Source organism: Mustela nivalis (assembly GCF_964662115.1).
Source record: "Mustela nivalis genome assembly, chromosome: 13".
Lineage (NCBI taxonomy): Eukaryota > Metazoa > Chordata > Mammalia > Carnivora > Mustelidae > Mustela > Mustela nivalis.
Window position 1 is genome coordinate 57,550,669 of NC_139032.1, and position 14,467 is coordinate 57,565,135.

General features: G+C 46.7%; 1 protein-coding gene across 2 annotated transcripts; it reads right to left on the reverse strand.

Moving 5' to 3' along the window:
• Positions 1 to 11,170: 11,170 nt before the first annotated feature.
• On the reverse strand, positions 11,171 to 12,430 carry CCL21 (C-C motif chemokine ligand 21; the record flags this gene model as incomplete). 2 transcript variants are annotated; one of them, XM_082694689.1, is made up of 4 exons in its annotated part: positions 12,189 to 12,430; positions 11,974 to 12,094; positions 11,704 to 11,886; positions 11,171 to 11,616 (listed from the first exon to the last, which is right to left on the reverse strand). In XM_082694689.1, exons 1-4 carry the CDS (start codon positions 12,253 to 12,255, stop codon positions 11,574 to 11,576), a joined length of 414 nt encoding a protein of 137 aa, XP_082550815.1. In that variant the 5' UTR covers positions 12,256 to 12,430. The 2 variants fall into 2 exon arrangements, with proteins under 2 accessions (XP_082550815.1, XP_082550816.1); XM_082694690.1 differs by lacking the exon at positions 11,171 to 11,616 and having other exon boundaries at positions 11,700 to 11,886.
• Positions 12,431 to 14,467: the final 2,037 nt, after the last annotated feature.

The following is a 14,467-nucleotide window of genomic DNA, read 5'->3' on the forward strand; positions in this document are numbered from 1 at the left end:
TGCCCCTGCCCCCCCTTCCTCCCTCAATAGTTTACTGCTTTTCTGCTTTTTTTGGCTTCATCTCTGAGAATCTAAGCAGTTGGCAATCTAGCCAAGAGAAGGGACCTTGTCCCCTCAGCCAAAGATAGGGTGTCTGCACTATCACCTTCTAGGTGGTATTTGCGTCATTAACCGTAGAGCTGGCTTTCAGAGGTGATGTTCGGGACTGGGGGCTCAGAGTGAGGACTTGCATCTGCTTCCCTAAGTTTATGCCTCATTCTCAGTCTTGTCTATGTGGTTCTTCTCTTCTCTGTGGTGTAGGTGGTGGGGAGGACGGGTCTCTGGTCCTCTCAGAACAATCGTGAAGCCTGAGGTACCCTCTCAGCGCTGCCCATCTGTTATCTGGGAACCAGTCCCTTACTTGGGATAAGCAGAGTTGAAAGGGAATGTCCCTTGGGAAGAGGCCCGGCACCCATCCCACATCTCAGGCCTCTGGGATTCAGTCTCTTGGCTCAGCCAGCACTGCCCTGTTCTCTGTTTGCCATGTTCATATGTCTAACACCTGGGTCAGAAGAACAGCTGGAGGGAGGCTGGCCTAGAATAGCTCCCTTCATGTTTCCCCTGCTCTCAATCCTGGGAACCACGAGGGGATTTTTAAGGAGAGGGGCTGGTCAGCTTATACTCAGACAATCCCCAAATTTCAAGGAATCGACAGATGGAGGAGGGGACAACTGATTTCCCATCCTTATGAGAAAGACCAGGACTCAAAAGGGAAATTAATATGTGGAACACCCGTTCAACAAACCCGCCCAAGCTCTGGATCCTCTTTTGGATGGGGTGGTGTTTCTCACATCTTTTACCTTTCTTTATCTTTATCTATTTCATCTCTTATCTTTCTTTCCATCCATTAATAATAATAATAATAATAATAGTAATATTATTGTTATTTCATATTGTTTACTCTGTACTAGGCTCTGTATCAAGAATGCCACTTTACTAACTTTCCCAACAAAACTATGAAGTCATTTATTTTTATTTATTTATTTGTGAGAAAGAGCGAGTGTTCAAGTGCATGCTTGCGCAAGAGTGGGGGAGGGGCACAGGGGGAAGCAGACTCCCTGCTGAGGAGGGAGCCCAGTGTGAGACTCAATCCCAGGACCCTGGGACCTGACCTGAACCGAAGGCAGACTCTTTTTTTTTTTTAATTTATTTACTTGACAGAGATCATAAGTAGGCAAAGAGGCAGGCAGAGAGAGAGGAAGAGGCAGGCTCTCTGGTAGGATGTGGGGCTCCATCCCAGGACCCTGAAATCATGACCTGAGCCAAAGGCAGAGGCTTTAACCCACTGAGCCATCCAGGCGTCCCCGAAGGCAGACTCTTAACTGATTGACCCACCCAGGCGCCTGTAATTTTTATCATTAACATATTATTGTTTCTATTTTATGCATAAAGAGCATGAGGTTCAGAGCACAAGACCATACGCTGAGTGAGTGTCTTATGCCTAGGTGTCTTTCACTCTAAGGTTTGCACTCTTTGCCGCTATCCCAGGCTGCCTGTCTGCCAAACGTCCATTGATCACAGAACAGTACAGATGAGAGAAACTCTACAGATAGAATGCCTTGCTTAGGATTCCAATTCCACCACTTGTTTACTGTGTCACCCTGTGCAAGTTATCCAGTTCCTGTGTCTTACTGCCCTTATCTATAAAGTAGGAATGGTATAAGAACTACTTCTTAGGATTAAGTGAGGTAATCCGAGCAAAGCCCTTAGTTCAGAGGTTGGCATGTAATAAATACCTATCAAATGTTGACTAGTGTTATTGTTCTATCCTTTCATTCAGGTATATGTCAGTTCATCTATCTATCCATTTTTCATTGACCTATGCATCCTCTTGCCTCTGGTGGTTCTGATTATTCCCCATTGTCCCACACTCACCCTCCCACCTAACTCTCCCCTGCTCTCTTCTCTGGAAGACTGACCTCTATAGACTGAATTACTCAGGATCCCTTGCCCTCCAGTTTCTATTTGAGTTTGGTCCACAAGAGCAGCAGCAGGAGATGTGTGGGTGATAGGAGAGAGATGTTAATTCCCCAGAGCCTTCCATCTTGCTGTAGTCCTGGCAATGAATAATTTTCTGTCTGGTAGTTATTCTCAGAGTGGTCTTCAGATAGCAGAAGCAGCATCACCTGGGAGCTGTTAAGTTTATTGATATTGGTGGAACTGTATTAGCTCAGCACCTGGGAGTGGTGTTAATTGTCTGTTGGGCTGGTCACTGGAAGTGTAGACTCAACACTACACTTTGATCAATGAGGTTGAGATGTTAGAACCTCACTGACATATTGTACAACAGTGCTTCTTTTTTTTTTTTTTTAAAGATTTTATTTATTTATTTGACAGACAGAGATTGTAAGTAGGCAGAGAGGCAGGCAGAGAGAGAGGAGAAGCAGGCTCCCTGCTGAGCAGAGAGCCCGATGCGGGACTCGATCCCAGGACCCTGAGATCATGACCTGAGCCGAAGGCAGCGGCTTAACCACTGAGCCACCCAGGCGCCCTACAACAGTGCTTCTTAAACTTTGATGCACATGTGATTCACATGGGAGTCTTGTTAAACTCTAGATTCTGATTCACTAGGTCTGAGATGAAACCCAAAATGTCACATTTCTAACAAACTTCTAAGTGATGCTGGTGTTGCTGGTCCTCAGACTATATACTTTAAGGAGCAAAGTAGAGGAAGGAGTTCAAAGTTTAGAGAGGTGGGAATGTTAGACTGTACCTGTGGTGTGCAACCACTAAAGGCACACCTCTGAAGGCCCCAAAAGATAATTCCTTTTCCAAGGCAACAAGAAATGCATTAATGAGGGGAACAGTAGCTTCTTGGAAAAGCACTGTTGTGGCTTCCTTAATAGGCAAAAGATAGGGTTAGGGGATGCCTTCTTGGGACTGGGCAATCTTATTTCAAGGGGAATAATGGAATCCATAAGTGGAAGAGGTCAGATATTGGCACATGACCATGAGCAATAAGGTAAATGAGATTACTATATAAACTGTAGGGACAAGTGGTAATTTATGTGCTTTGCCCAGAGGGATCTGCGGTGCTAGCTAATTGATCATAGTGTTCCTAGTAATGAAATAGATGGACATCTTACTGATGTGTTACTTGACCTGTTTAAGTGGAAACAGCTAGACCTGGTGGGAAGAAATTTGATCCAAATAGTATTGGGGATTTACAGTCTTTTACCCAGTTCCTCTACTTAAGTCATTTTGCCAGACTGAAAGCCCTTTAATCAGATGGGAGGTGGGAGGTGGGACGGATTGAGGCTCTTTCATAGGTGGATTCTATAAATCTTTCTCCCAGTTAGCAGTTCTCCTAGTACATCTCCAACAGCATCTGCATCACCTAAGAACTTGCCAGAAATGTAAATTATTGGGCTCTGGCCTAACTTCACTGGATCAGAAACTCTGCAACTGGTCCAGCAATCTGTACTTGAACAAACCTTTCTTGTGATTCTGATGCATGCTAAAATTTGAGAATAACTAGTCCAAGGCTTCTCTTCAGAGAGATCTGTAGCCATTTGCTAGGGTGAATCTGAATGTGAAACAGGACATACTCAGAACTTTGGGACGTTATTAGATACTGTCTGTCTTATGTTAATACTAATCTTGGGGACCCAAAATCCCACTGGGGTCCACCAGTCGGAGTGAGGCTTTACAGAGGTCAAGTGACAGATTTGCCACTGGGCCCTGGTCTAAAGTTCAGGCTCTAATTCCCTCAGTGACAATGTGTTCTAAGAGTGTTACCTATAGCAGATCATATAGTTGGAGGTGCAGAACAGCATTCCATTGTTAAATGGTCATTGAACATACGAGATCAGGCCTCAGAAGTTTCAGAAGGTGCGAGTAAAAGCATGGGCAGGTGGCTCAGATGCCTATCTGTATAGTGTCTTCCTCTGATCATGCTCACGCCTTCATGGAGAAGTTTTCTACAGTCAACACAGAAAGAAAATGCATGGTCTTGGTTTTTAGATGGGTGGTGTTTTATTTTTTTATTTTTTTTAAAGATTTTATTTATATATTTGACAGACAGAGATCACAAGTAGGCAGAGAGGCAGGCAGAGAGAGGAAGGGAAGCAGACTCCCTGCTGAGCAGAGAGCCCAATGCGGGGCTCTATTCCAGGACCCTGGGATCATGACCTGAGCTGAAGGCAGAGGTTTTAACCCACTGAGCCACCCAGGTGCCCCAGATGGGTCTTTAAGGCAGGCTGGCCCTGGAAGATGGTGATGAAAGCAAGTCCTTTCAGTGGGCAGAATTTCAGGCAGTACACTGTGAACATTGTCTGGAAGGAGAGATGGCCTGAGGTTTGGAGGTGCCACCAGCAATGGCTGCCTACAACAACACTGCCCCACTTTTGTAAAAGTTTCCCTCACATTTTTCCACATTGAACCTTTTTGGACATGCAATTTATTTCCCACCAAGATCCTGAATGATATAAGAGTATAGTGCCGAAGCTGACATAGAAGTTTCAATTAAATTTTAATGCTGTCTGCCTGGAATGCCTGTTGGGAAAGATCCGAAGAATCAGCAGGAAAGAGTGAAATAATGAAATAATAATAAACAAGGGATTTGTAACACATTCATTCAATAAATATTTACTGAAAGCCCCCTATGTTCCAGACACTGTTCTTGGCACTGGGATATAGCAGTAAACAAAACAGACATTTCTGCTCTTGTGGAGTTCTTAATCTAATGAAGGAGACAGGCAATAAGCAAACAAGCAAAATATATAGTATTTCAGATGACAGTAAGTGCTATGAAGAAAAATAAAGAAGGCAAGAGGGATAGGGAGCCCTGGGGAGGATGGTCAGGGAAAACTTAACTGACAACATTTGAGAAGAAAGCTTGTGTGAAGAAGGTGAGGGAGAGAGCCTTGCAGAGATCTGGGGAAGAAGTTCCAGGTAAAGAAAATAGCAAGTGAGGGGCGCCTGGGTGGCTCAGTGGGGTTAAAGCCTCTGCCTTCAGCTCAGGTCATGATCCTAGGGTCCTGGGATTGAGCCCCGCATCGAGCCTGCTCCCCCCACCCCTGCCTGCCTCTCTGCCTACTCGTGATCTCTGTCTGTCAAATATAAAAATAAAATCTTAAAAAAAAAAAAAAGAAAGAAAATAGCAAGTGAGAAGATTTTGAGATGAGAGTGTGTTTGAGGAATAGAAAGGAGCCCCATGTTTGGAAGGGAAGTGAGCAAAGAATAGAGTGGTAGGAGTTATAGTTAGATAATAACAGGGGCCAAATGGTGTAAGGGTTTGGAGGCCATCGTAGGGTTTATGTTTTACTGTAAGTGAGATCGGGAATCATTGGAGAGTTGACAGAGGTGTGACATGATCTGACTTGTTTTAAAGGCTCCTCTGGCTGTCCGATGGAGAACAGACCAAAGTAATGCAAGAAGGGAAGCACAGAGACCAGGTAGAGGCTCCTGCAATAACTGAAAGGGGACATGATGTTACTGGGAGTTGGTGAGAAGTGGTTAGATTCTGGAATATTTTGAAGGTAAAGTCATGGCTTTGCTAAGGGGTTCAGAATAGGATGAGAGAGAAAGACGAGGCAAGAATACTGCAATATTTTTGGCTTGAGCTGTGTGATAGCCAGAGTTGTATTTATCAAAATGTGGATGAGTACCAAGGAGTGGGTTTGTGGGAAGATCAGGGGCCTTTTCGGACTTGTTAAGACGAGGCTACATTTTGAACATATAATTGGAGATGTTAAGTAGGCAGCTGGTAATATGAGTTTGAAGATCAGGGGAGAGATTTTAGCTGAAGATACAAAGTTGAGAGCATATATAAGGCCGTAAGACTTTGAAATCTCCAAGAGAGTGAGGATAGATAGAAGAGGTTCCTGTTCTAAGTCCTGAAGCTCCCAAGATTGACAGATCAGGAATATGAAGAGGAATCAGGGAAGGAGGGGAGCTGTCAGTGTGATGATGGTACCCATTATCATGGAAAAAAGTGAAAGGACACAGGGCCCATGGAAGGTTAAAGCACCCACTTCCTTTGTTTAGATGGTCTCATGGGTGTGGGAGTGGGAGATTGGATGTCAAGGAGGTAGGTTTGAAACAGTTTCTGACCACACACACAGAACCCTAAGTAGGCTGCATGCTTCACCTAGTTCACTCTTCCCAGTCAAGTCGTCTTTGTGGGGTTCTTGGTTCATTGCGAGCCCTGGAGCAGTCATCTTACAACTCAGGGCAGCCCATTCCAGCCTAGACCCACACTGCTCCAAGGATCCCACACAGTCTTCATGCTTCCTGGTCCTACCAGAATCCCTGTTCCAGGAGCAGAGATCTTGGATGGTGGGTATCTTAGCTATTGGGGCAGGGGAGGTAGCATCTGGGCCTGGGAAGTCAACCTTGGTAGGGGTGAGAGTACAGGGGAGTGAATGAGTGTAGGAAGAGGACCTCTATTAGGTGCTTAGTGTTTTTTGAGTGGATGAATGTTTCCTGGAGGGAGGGCGTGTGGGGGGGGGGCGGGTGGGGGCTGTGTGTCTGTGTGTGTGGCTGTGTGTCACCCCTCCCAGGCCTGCAGAGGGCGCTCCAGTCCCGGAAGGGCGCTCTGGAGTAGGGTAGGGCTCTGGTGGAGTGATGAAGGGAAGCTGTGGCTGGCTGGGGGTGCTCTAGCAGGAACGCGTGGAGGCCTTGACTCGGCGGGCCCCTCAGAGGCTGAGGAGGGCGTTGGGCCCAAAGTCCCTGGGCCCGGAACCGCCTCTGGTGCCCTCCCGGCTCCAGGCACCCGCGGGCCCCGAGGCGGAGTATCCTAGCCCGCCCCGGGGTCCGGAGAGCGGGCCGGAGGCACGGCGGGGAGACTCGGACTGTAGGTGGGATCCCACCCCCGAGGACGTGGGCCAGCGTGGGTCTCGGATGTTCCCGGGAGGCGGTTGCCCCAGGCTTAGGACTACAGCACTCCCCCACATCCCCGCCACTCAGGTCCTGAATCCGTCAGGTACCAGGCGGGCTGGCGGAGACGCGTGGGCGGGCGAAGTCCCGTATTTGGCTACGAATATTTCTCTGTCCCACCCCCACTGCAACCTACCCTGAGTCCAAGGCACCCAACTTAGAAGACTTGACATAATGTTTGCCTTAAACGCTAAAGGAAGTTCACACCCCCTCCGGCACTTCCTTCACAGAATAACCTGCATCCGATCGACTCCTTACGCCGCATAACTACGGTGCCAACTCTACCAAAAGGTTTCTTTAGGCAGCGGGGGTTTATGGAAAGCCTAACTGTACCGGGCGCCAGAAGATGAAGGGCTTTAGCACGGGCAGAGCAGAAAAGCAGTTTGTCCTACTTGTCAGTGGACACGGGAAAACTCTAGGCCTCTGGCCTATCATGAGACGCACTTGAGGACAACTAAAAAAAATAATTAAAAAAACTGATCCCAGAAAAAGAAAAACAAAAACAAAAAACCAAACAACACATCCCAGAAAGATGAAGGAAATGAGGATAGAAAATTAAACCCACAAGCCTGCTGTTTGCCTTTAGCAGACCGAGGATCGCGGCGACGATGCTGCCTCCTGGTGGCGGGACGGGGCGATGACGCTACACAGCCAAGCGGAGTTTCGCGCGGTTGTGGTGATGGTGGTGACGGGGATTCTGAACCAAAAGAGGCTCTGGCTGCCCAGGTGACCAAAAGCGAAGTTTGGTTATTTTAATATTAGATTGGCATTTATTATTACCACACTCCATAGCTCTAAAGCAAAGTCTTCAAGAACACGGCATCAGAGTTTGCCTGGGATGTTTTGGTTTGCCACCAACTGAGAAAGGGATGTCTTTAAGAAAACAAAGTCTTCAGCTTCTTGGCATAGCTAACACATTGTCTCTAGGGGAGCTGTAGACACCAATAGAAGAAATACAAATATAGGTGTTAGGAAACAAGACTTGGCAACTTCAGCATTGATAATCATTGGTCAAGACTGATGCCAAAGTAGAGAAGCATTAATGATTTTATTAAAACAGTGTAGCATCATTTTGTCCCAAATATAAGGAAAAATAACACTTGGATATGGGAAAGAAAAAGAACTTCACATGAGAAGCCAGTGAAGCTGAAGACATTTTCACAGGTAAGTGACTAAAGCTAGGAAACAAATTGATTTTGAGCTTCATAAATAGCAGGTATAGACCTAGTCCCTCTGACCTTCCTGTACCATAATGCAAGGTAGAAGATGCCAAGTGTGTCAGTGGTGCTGTGTTGTTAGCCCCATATTGTTGCGTTTTTAATTTAAAAATTTTTAAGGTTTTTAAAAAATTTATTTGACACAGTATTAGAGAGTACAAGTAGGTAGAACAGCAGGCAGAGGGAAAGGAAGAACCAGGCTCTCCACTGAGCAGGGAGCCCGATGCGAGGCTCAATCCCAGAACCCTGGGACCATGCCCTGAGCTGAAGGCAGTGGCTTAACTGACTGAGCCACCCAAGGACCTCTAATTAAAAAAAATTTTTTTAAAGGATCTTGTTTATTTATTTGACAGACAGAGATCACAAGTAGGCAGAGAGGCAGGCAGAGAGAGAGGAGGGGAAGCGGGCTCCCTGCTGAGCAGAGAGCACGATGTAGGGCTCAATCCCAGGACTCTGGGATCATGATCTGAACTGAAGGCAGAGGCTTTAACCCACTGAGCCACCCAGGTGCCCCTAATTTAAAAATTTTTTTAAAAAGATTTTATTTATTTGACAGACGGAGTAGGTGCAGAGGCAGGGAGAGGCAGGCAGAGAGAGAGAGAGAGAGGAAGAAGCAGGCTCCTAGGGCTTGATCCCAGGACCCTGAGATCATGACCTGAGCCAAAGGCAGATGCTTAACTGGCTGAGCTGCTCAGGTGCCCCAAATCTCCACTTTTTATAATAGGAAGTCAGTTGGCCATATTTAAAATAGATAAACCAAGAAACAGAAGTAGGAACAAAATATTTAGACGTATGGCACCAACTCCTAGAAGAAGTACCTTAAGAGTTAAGATTTGCAGGAAATGTTTTTCAGAATAAGCCATTTGGTACATTTCAATATTTTAAAAAAACTATGAATATGTATTATTTGATCTTGTAAAAATTATGCATCTTACAGGAAAAAGGAAGAACAGGATAACATTGTCAGAGATGATGGCAGACAAGGAAAGTGGTCATTCTTTTTCTGACGGAATAGAGAGTATATTGCACATCTGCTCAGGGCAGGGTTTGAGACACATATGCAGCATGCAACGTGGCAGGATAATTTAGCAAAGTAGGAACTTTTGTTTGTTCTGCCTATGTGTTTCCTTTCTCTCTGGAGCAAGCAAGAGTTTTGGCAGGGCTCAGAACAGAGGCAGCCTGATGTCAAAGGACCTTCTGCCTATGTAAAAGTCCAAAGTAAACCTGGGGAAAGGTTCTGTCCTGGAGGGCCTGGGAAGAGGATTTTGAAGAGGCTTTTATGACTGGGAGGGGATTGGTGTGTAGGTTCAGCAGTGGGTTGTGTTGAAGCAAGTGGCAGAACGTGAGTACATGGCTCTGGGGGTGTCTGAGGAAGCCAGGTACAAGCCTAGAGGCTCTCATAGCTGAGTTTCCATATCTTGAATATGGCACAGAGCTAAGAGTTTGAGAGTCCAGCACCTGAAAAGCCGTACCAACTAGTATTATAGGGACCTTAGCAATCACTGGTAAGACTGATGTCCAATGATGGGATGGTGTGTGTGGGGGCGGGTAGGAAGCCTACTCTGTGCCTTGGTGTTTCTCTGACCTTTTGCACAGCTCTTGGTAGGTGGGAGCTCAGGACTGCCAGATGCTGAATTCCTCACTAGCACCCAGTGCAGGGACTCAGAGTAGGATTGAGGTCATTGGAAGAACTTTTTATTTTATTTTACTTATTTTTTTTAAAGATCTTATTTATTTACTTGACAGAGAGAGATGACAAGCAGGCAGAGAGGCAGGCAGAGAGAGAGGAGGAAGCAGGCTCCCTGCTGAGCAGAGAGCCCGATGCGGGGCTTGATCCCAGGACCCTGAGATCATGACCTGAGCCGAAGGCAGCAGCTTAAGCCACTGAGCCACCCAGGCGCCCCTGGAAGAACTTCTTAAAAATGCAGTAATTCTTGCACACCTGAGTTTGCAGACTAAGATCACATTTGCTGCACAAGCAGAGCGAGGCAGAGTCCCTGTTTTCACTGGTTGCAGGAGGAGCCAACAGCAAGTACTTAATGACTTCATGATAAGTAGTAAATGAGATGGTGTGCTCAGGCTCCCACTGAAGGAAAGGCTGGTGGGGCAGTCACCTCTAGCTTTTTGCTCCTCCAGGATCTATTTCCTTCTTTCTCACATGGCCTGGCCCACCTGATGGTCGTCCCTCTCCCTATATAAGAGTGAAGGAGGGAATAAGAGGATCTCTGCTCGAGGGAGAAAGAGATAGAAAAGACCCAGGCAAGAGTCTTTCTTGCTCAGGACACTGATTTACATCTGAATTCTGGGGTTCTAAATCACTGCCGGAGGTTAAAGGGGCTTGGTGTCCAGAGGTTAGAGGGGCTAAAGGACCCTAGGGGAGAAAAGAAGGGAAGGGGAGGAGGCTTTCCCAACTGGAAGGGAGCTGAGGGAGTCAAGAAGCCCAGATAGGGATAGAGACGCACACAGTCCTATTAAACAAAGAGGGACCCAACTTCACTGATTAGGGCAGAAGGGAATCCTCTTGGATGTTTGAGAAGAGATGGGGCTCTGAAGGGGTCCCAGGGCTGGAGCTGTGCAATAGGGTAGGGTTTAGTAGAACTTGAGTTTGCCCGTGTTACAGGTCTCCCTCGGGGGGACCCTTCCAAAGGAGGACTTGGGAGTTGGCGTTCAGAAGGCCCCAGGGAAAGTGGAGTCAGTCCCAGGTAGAGCTAGGAAAAGATCTGTAGGTCACTCCTGGAGTGAGAGAATGCTGGATAGAATCACGAAAGGGCTCTCTTCAAGGTCTCAGAGGCCTGCAGAGCCTTTGGGGATATGTGCTATGGGTCCAACGTCTCTTATCAATAGGGATTTCTCAGAGACCAGGAGCAGCCCAGGTCCCTTCTACTGCCAGGGTACCTGGGGGGCAGAGAAACTCTTGGACTAGGTGAGAAAATAGGATTTTCCAGGTTTAGCTCTTGGCTGGGACCCCAGAGTGTGTGACCCCACCCTGTAGCGACACTGGCTTCCCCCAGGACACAAACACACAGGAACAGATATTTGGGTGGGAGGCTGGAACAGTTTTTTATTGTTAGGTAGAAATCATGTTTACAAGGAAGCAGTAGGGTGCAGCGGGAACAGGGTCAGGTCCAGAGGGTCCTGGGTGACCTTTCCTCAGAGGGGACAGTCCTGCTGTCTCCTCTCACGCTTTCTGGGAGATTCGCCCTCCTCTTTGTTTCTGGGCCTGGCCTGGTGTGGGCATCTCAGCCATGCAGGGTAGGGCTGGGAATTTAGATGGGATGGTTGAAGCAGGAGAAGGGGTGAGGCAAGGCCAGCATGAGGTGGTTGCTCTGGGGCCCCTGAGCAAGAGGACCCCATCCTTTCTCCTAGCCCACTTCTTGCTCCTTGGATCGGGGTTCCAAGCCCTGGTGAGGTTTGGGGGCCTCCTGGGCTCTAGGCTGGTCACTGGGCTGTGGACCTTTCTGGGGTCTGTGGCGGTTTAGTCCTGGGAGGGCAGAAGAGGGGAGGGGCTTGAGGGGCGAGGCTCCCCTTCACTCCCCCCTCCCCACCCCCGTTCCTTTAGCTTCCTCACCTCTTACAGCCTTTGGAGCCTTTTCCCTTCTTGCCAGACTTAGGAGTCCCTTTGTCCTTCTTACAGCCCTGGACTTGTTTCTGCGGGGCTGGCGGCTGGTCCAGACGCTGCATCAGCTGCTGCACCCAAGGCTCTTTAGGGTCTGCACACAGCTCTGGTTGAGAGCGCTTCCGAGGTGAGAACCTGGGGGTTGGGCATTAGCAAGCCTGTCCTAGTCTTGCCCACCACACCCTCCCACTCAGTGGCACCCACCTTCTTGCATTCACTCACAGGATAGCCGGGATGGGGCAGCCCAAACTTGGCTCCTGCTTCCGGTAGCTGCGGACAACCCGGGCAGGAATCTTCCTTAGGCTGTACTTGAGGCAACAGTCCTGGGCCCCTCCATCACTGCCTGCAGGGTGGGGTTTACAGGGAGCCAGGGCTTCTTGTAGGCTCCCACCCAGGCCTACCATTGTCCCCATCCTTGGCAACTCCCTCCTCGGTACCTTGGGTCCAGGGGATGCAGAAAGCCAGGACGAGGACAAGAAGGCTAGGAGTCAGTAACTGAGCCATGGCTGTGGTGGAGGGTGAGGGCGAGGCCAGAGTAGTGCGCGAGGTGGACAGCTGCAAGTTGGGGGTCCGAGTGTCCGCTCGCACTGGTCTGTTGCCTATTTATGCAGGCAGGCACTTTCACTTCCTCCACTCCCAGTCACTCTGTCCAGGCAAGAATAGGGATCTCCCTCCTTTTCCTTCCTGAAAGGCAGATCCTGTCTTGGCACCCAGCCTCACTAGTATGCGGAAACAAAAACTACACGCGGCTCATCCGGGTCCTAAGCCGCCCGAGTCTTTCCCCTCAGTATCAGGTGAATCTGTCAGACCCTCTTTCTACCTTTGACCGCTGTCTTGGTGCAGGCCTCACCACCTCTCCCCTGGAATGTTCCCCAGGAAGACTGCCTCTTCACTGCATTCCAGGTTCCATACTCTCCCCATCCTTCTAGCAGGCTGAGGACTGTTCCTAAAATGCACATCTGATTACTGGATTGTAAGAGTTCTTTCTATGTTCTGGATAATAGACCTTTGTCAGATATATGATTTGCATATATTTCCTCCCATTCTGTGGGTTTTCACTCTCTTGATAGTGTCCTTTAATATACAGAATTTTAAAATTTTGTCCAACTTACCTATTTATTTTTCTGTTTCCTGTGCTTTTGGTGTCATATTTTTAAAAAAAGATTTTAAGAACCAAGATGCCCTTCAACAGACGAATGGATAAGGAAGATGTGGTCCATATACACTATGGAGTATTATGCCTCCATCAGAAAGGATGAATACCCAACTTTTGTAGCAACGTGGACAGGACTGGAAGAGATTATGCTGAGTGAAATAAGTCAAGCAGAGAAAGTCAATTATCATATGGTTTCACTTATTTGTGGAGCATAACAAATAGCATGGAGGACAAGGGGAGATGGAGAGGAGAAGGGAGTTGAGGGAAACTGGAAGGGGTGGTGAACCCAGAGAGACTATGGACTCTGAAAAACAATCTGAGGGTTTTGAAGGGGTGGGGGGGGTGGGAGGTTGCGGGATCTAGGTGGTGGGTATTGGAGAGGGCACAGATTGCATGGAGCACTGGTTGTGGTGCAAAAATAATGAATACTGTTATGCTGAAAAAAAATTAACTAATTAATTTAATTATGTTCAGTTAACCAAAAAAAAAATAAAATAAAATACAAAAGATTTTATTTATTTACTTGACAGGAGAGAGAGATCACAAGTAGGCAGAGAGGCAGGCAGAGGAAGGGAGAAGCAGACTCCCTGCTGAGCAGAAAGCCCATGCAGGCCTTGATCCTAGGATCCCGAGATCATGACCTAAGCTGAAGGCAGAGGCTTAACTCACTGAGCTACCCAGGTGCCCTGATGTCGTATTTTAAGAAACCATTGCCAATCCAAGGCCATGAAGTTTTCCACTTGTTTTCCCCCCAGCTTTATTGAGGTATAACTGAAAAGTACAAATTTGTGTTTATTTTAAGCATTATAATGTGATGATTTCGTGTAGGTATACATTGTAAAATAATTACCACAATCAAGTTAATGAACAACTCCATCACTTCACATAGTGACTTTTTTCTTTTTTTTGTGGTGAGAATGTTTAAGATATACTTTCTTAGCAAACTTCAAGTGTATACTATAGTATTATTAACTAAAGTGACCATGTTGTACATTCATTCCTTAGAACTTATTCATCTTCTAACAAAGTTTGTACCCTTTGACCAACATTTTCCCATTCTCTCTCTGCCCTGAACCCCTGGCAACCACCACTCTTTTTCTGTGTGTTTGAATTTTTTTTTAATTGCATATATAAGTGATACTGTGTAGTATTTCTGTTTATCTGTCTGGCTTATTTCTCTTAGTAAAAGGATATCTAGGTTCATCCATGTTGTCTCAAAGTGCAGTTTCTTTCTTTTTTTAATGGCTGAATAATATTCCATTGTATGTATATACCCCATCTTTATCCATTCATCCATTAATAGACACTTAAGTTGTTTCCATGTCTTGGCTATGTGGATAATGATACAATGAACAAGGGAGGACAAATATCCTTTGGATATATACCCAAAAGAGGGATTGCTGGATTATACAATTGTTCTATTTTTAATTATTTGAGGACTATCTATACTGTTTTTCATAATGGATGCACCAATTTACATTCTCCTCAATAAGGTACAGGGTTCCTTTTTCTCCACATCATCTCCAACATTTGATATCTCTTGTCTTTCTTTATAATTTA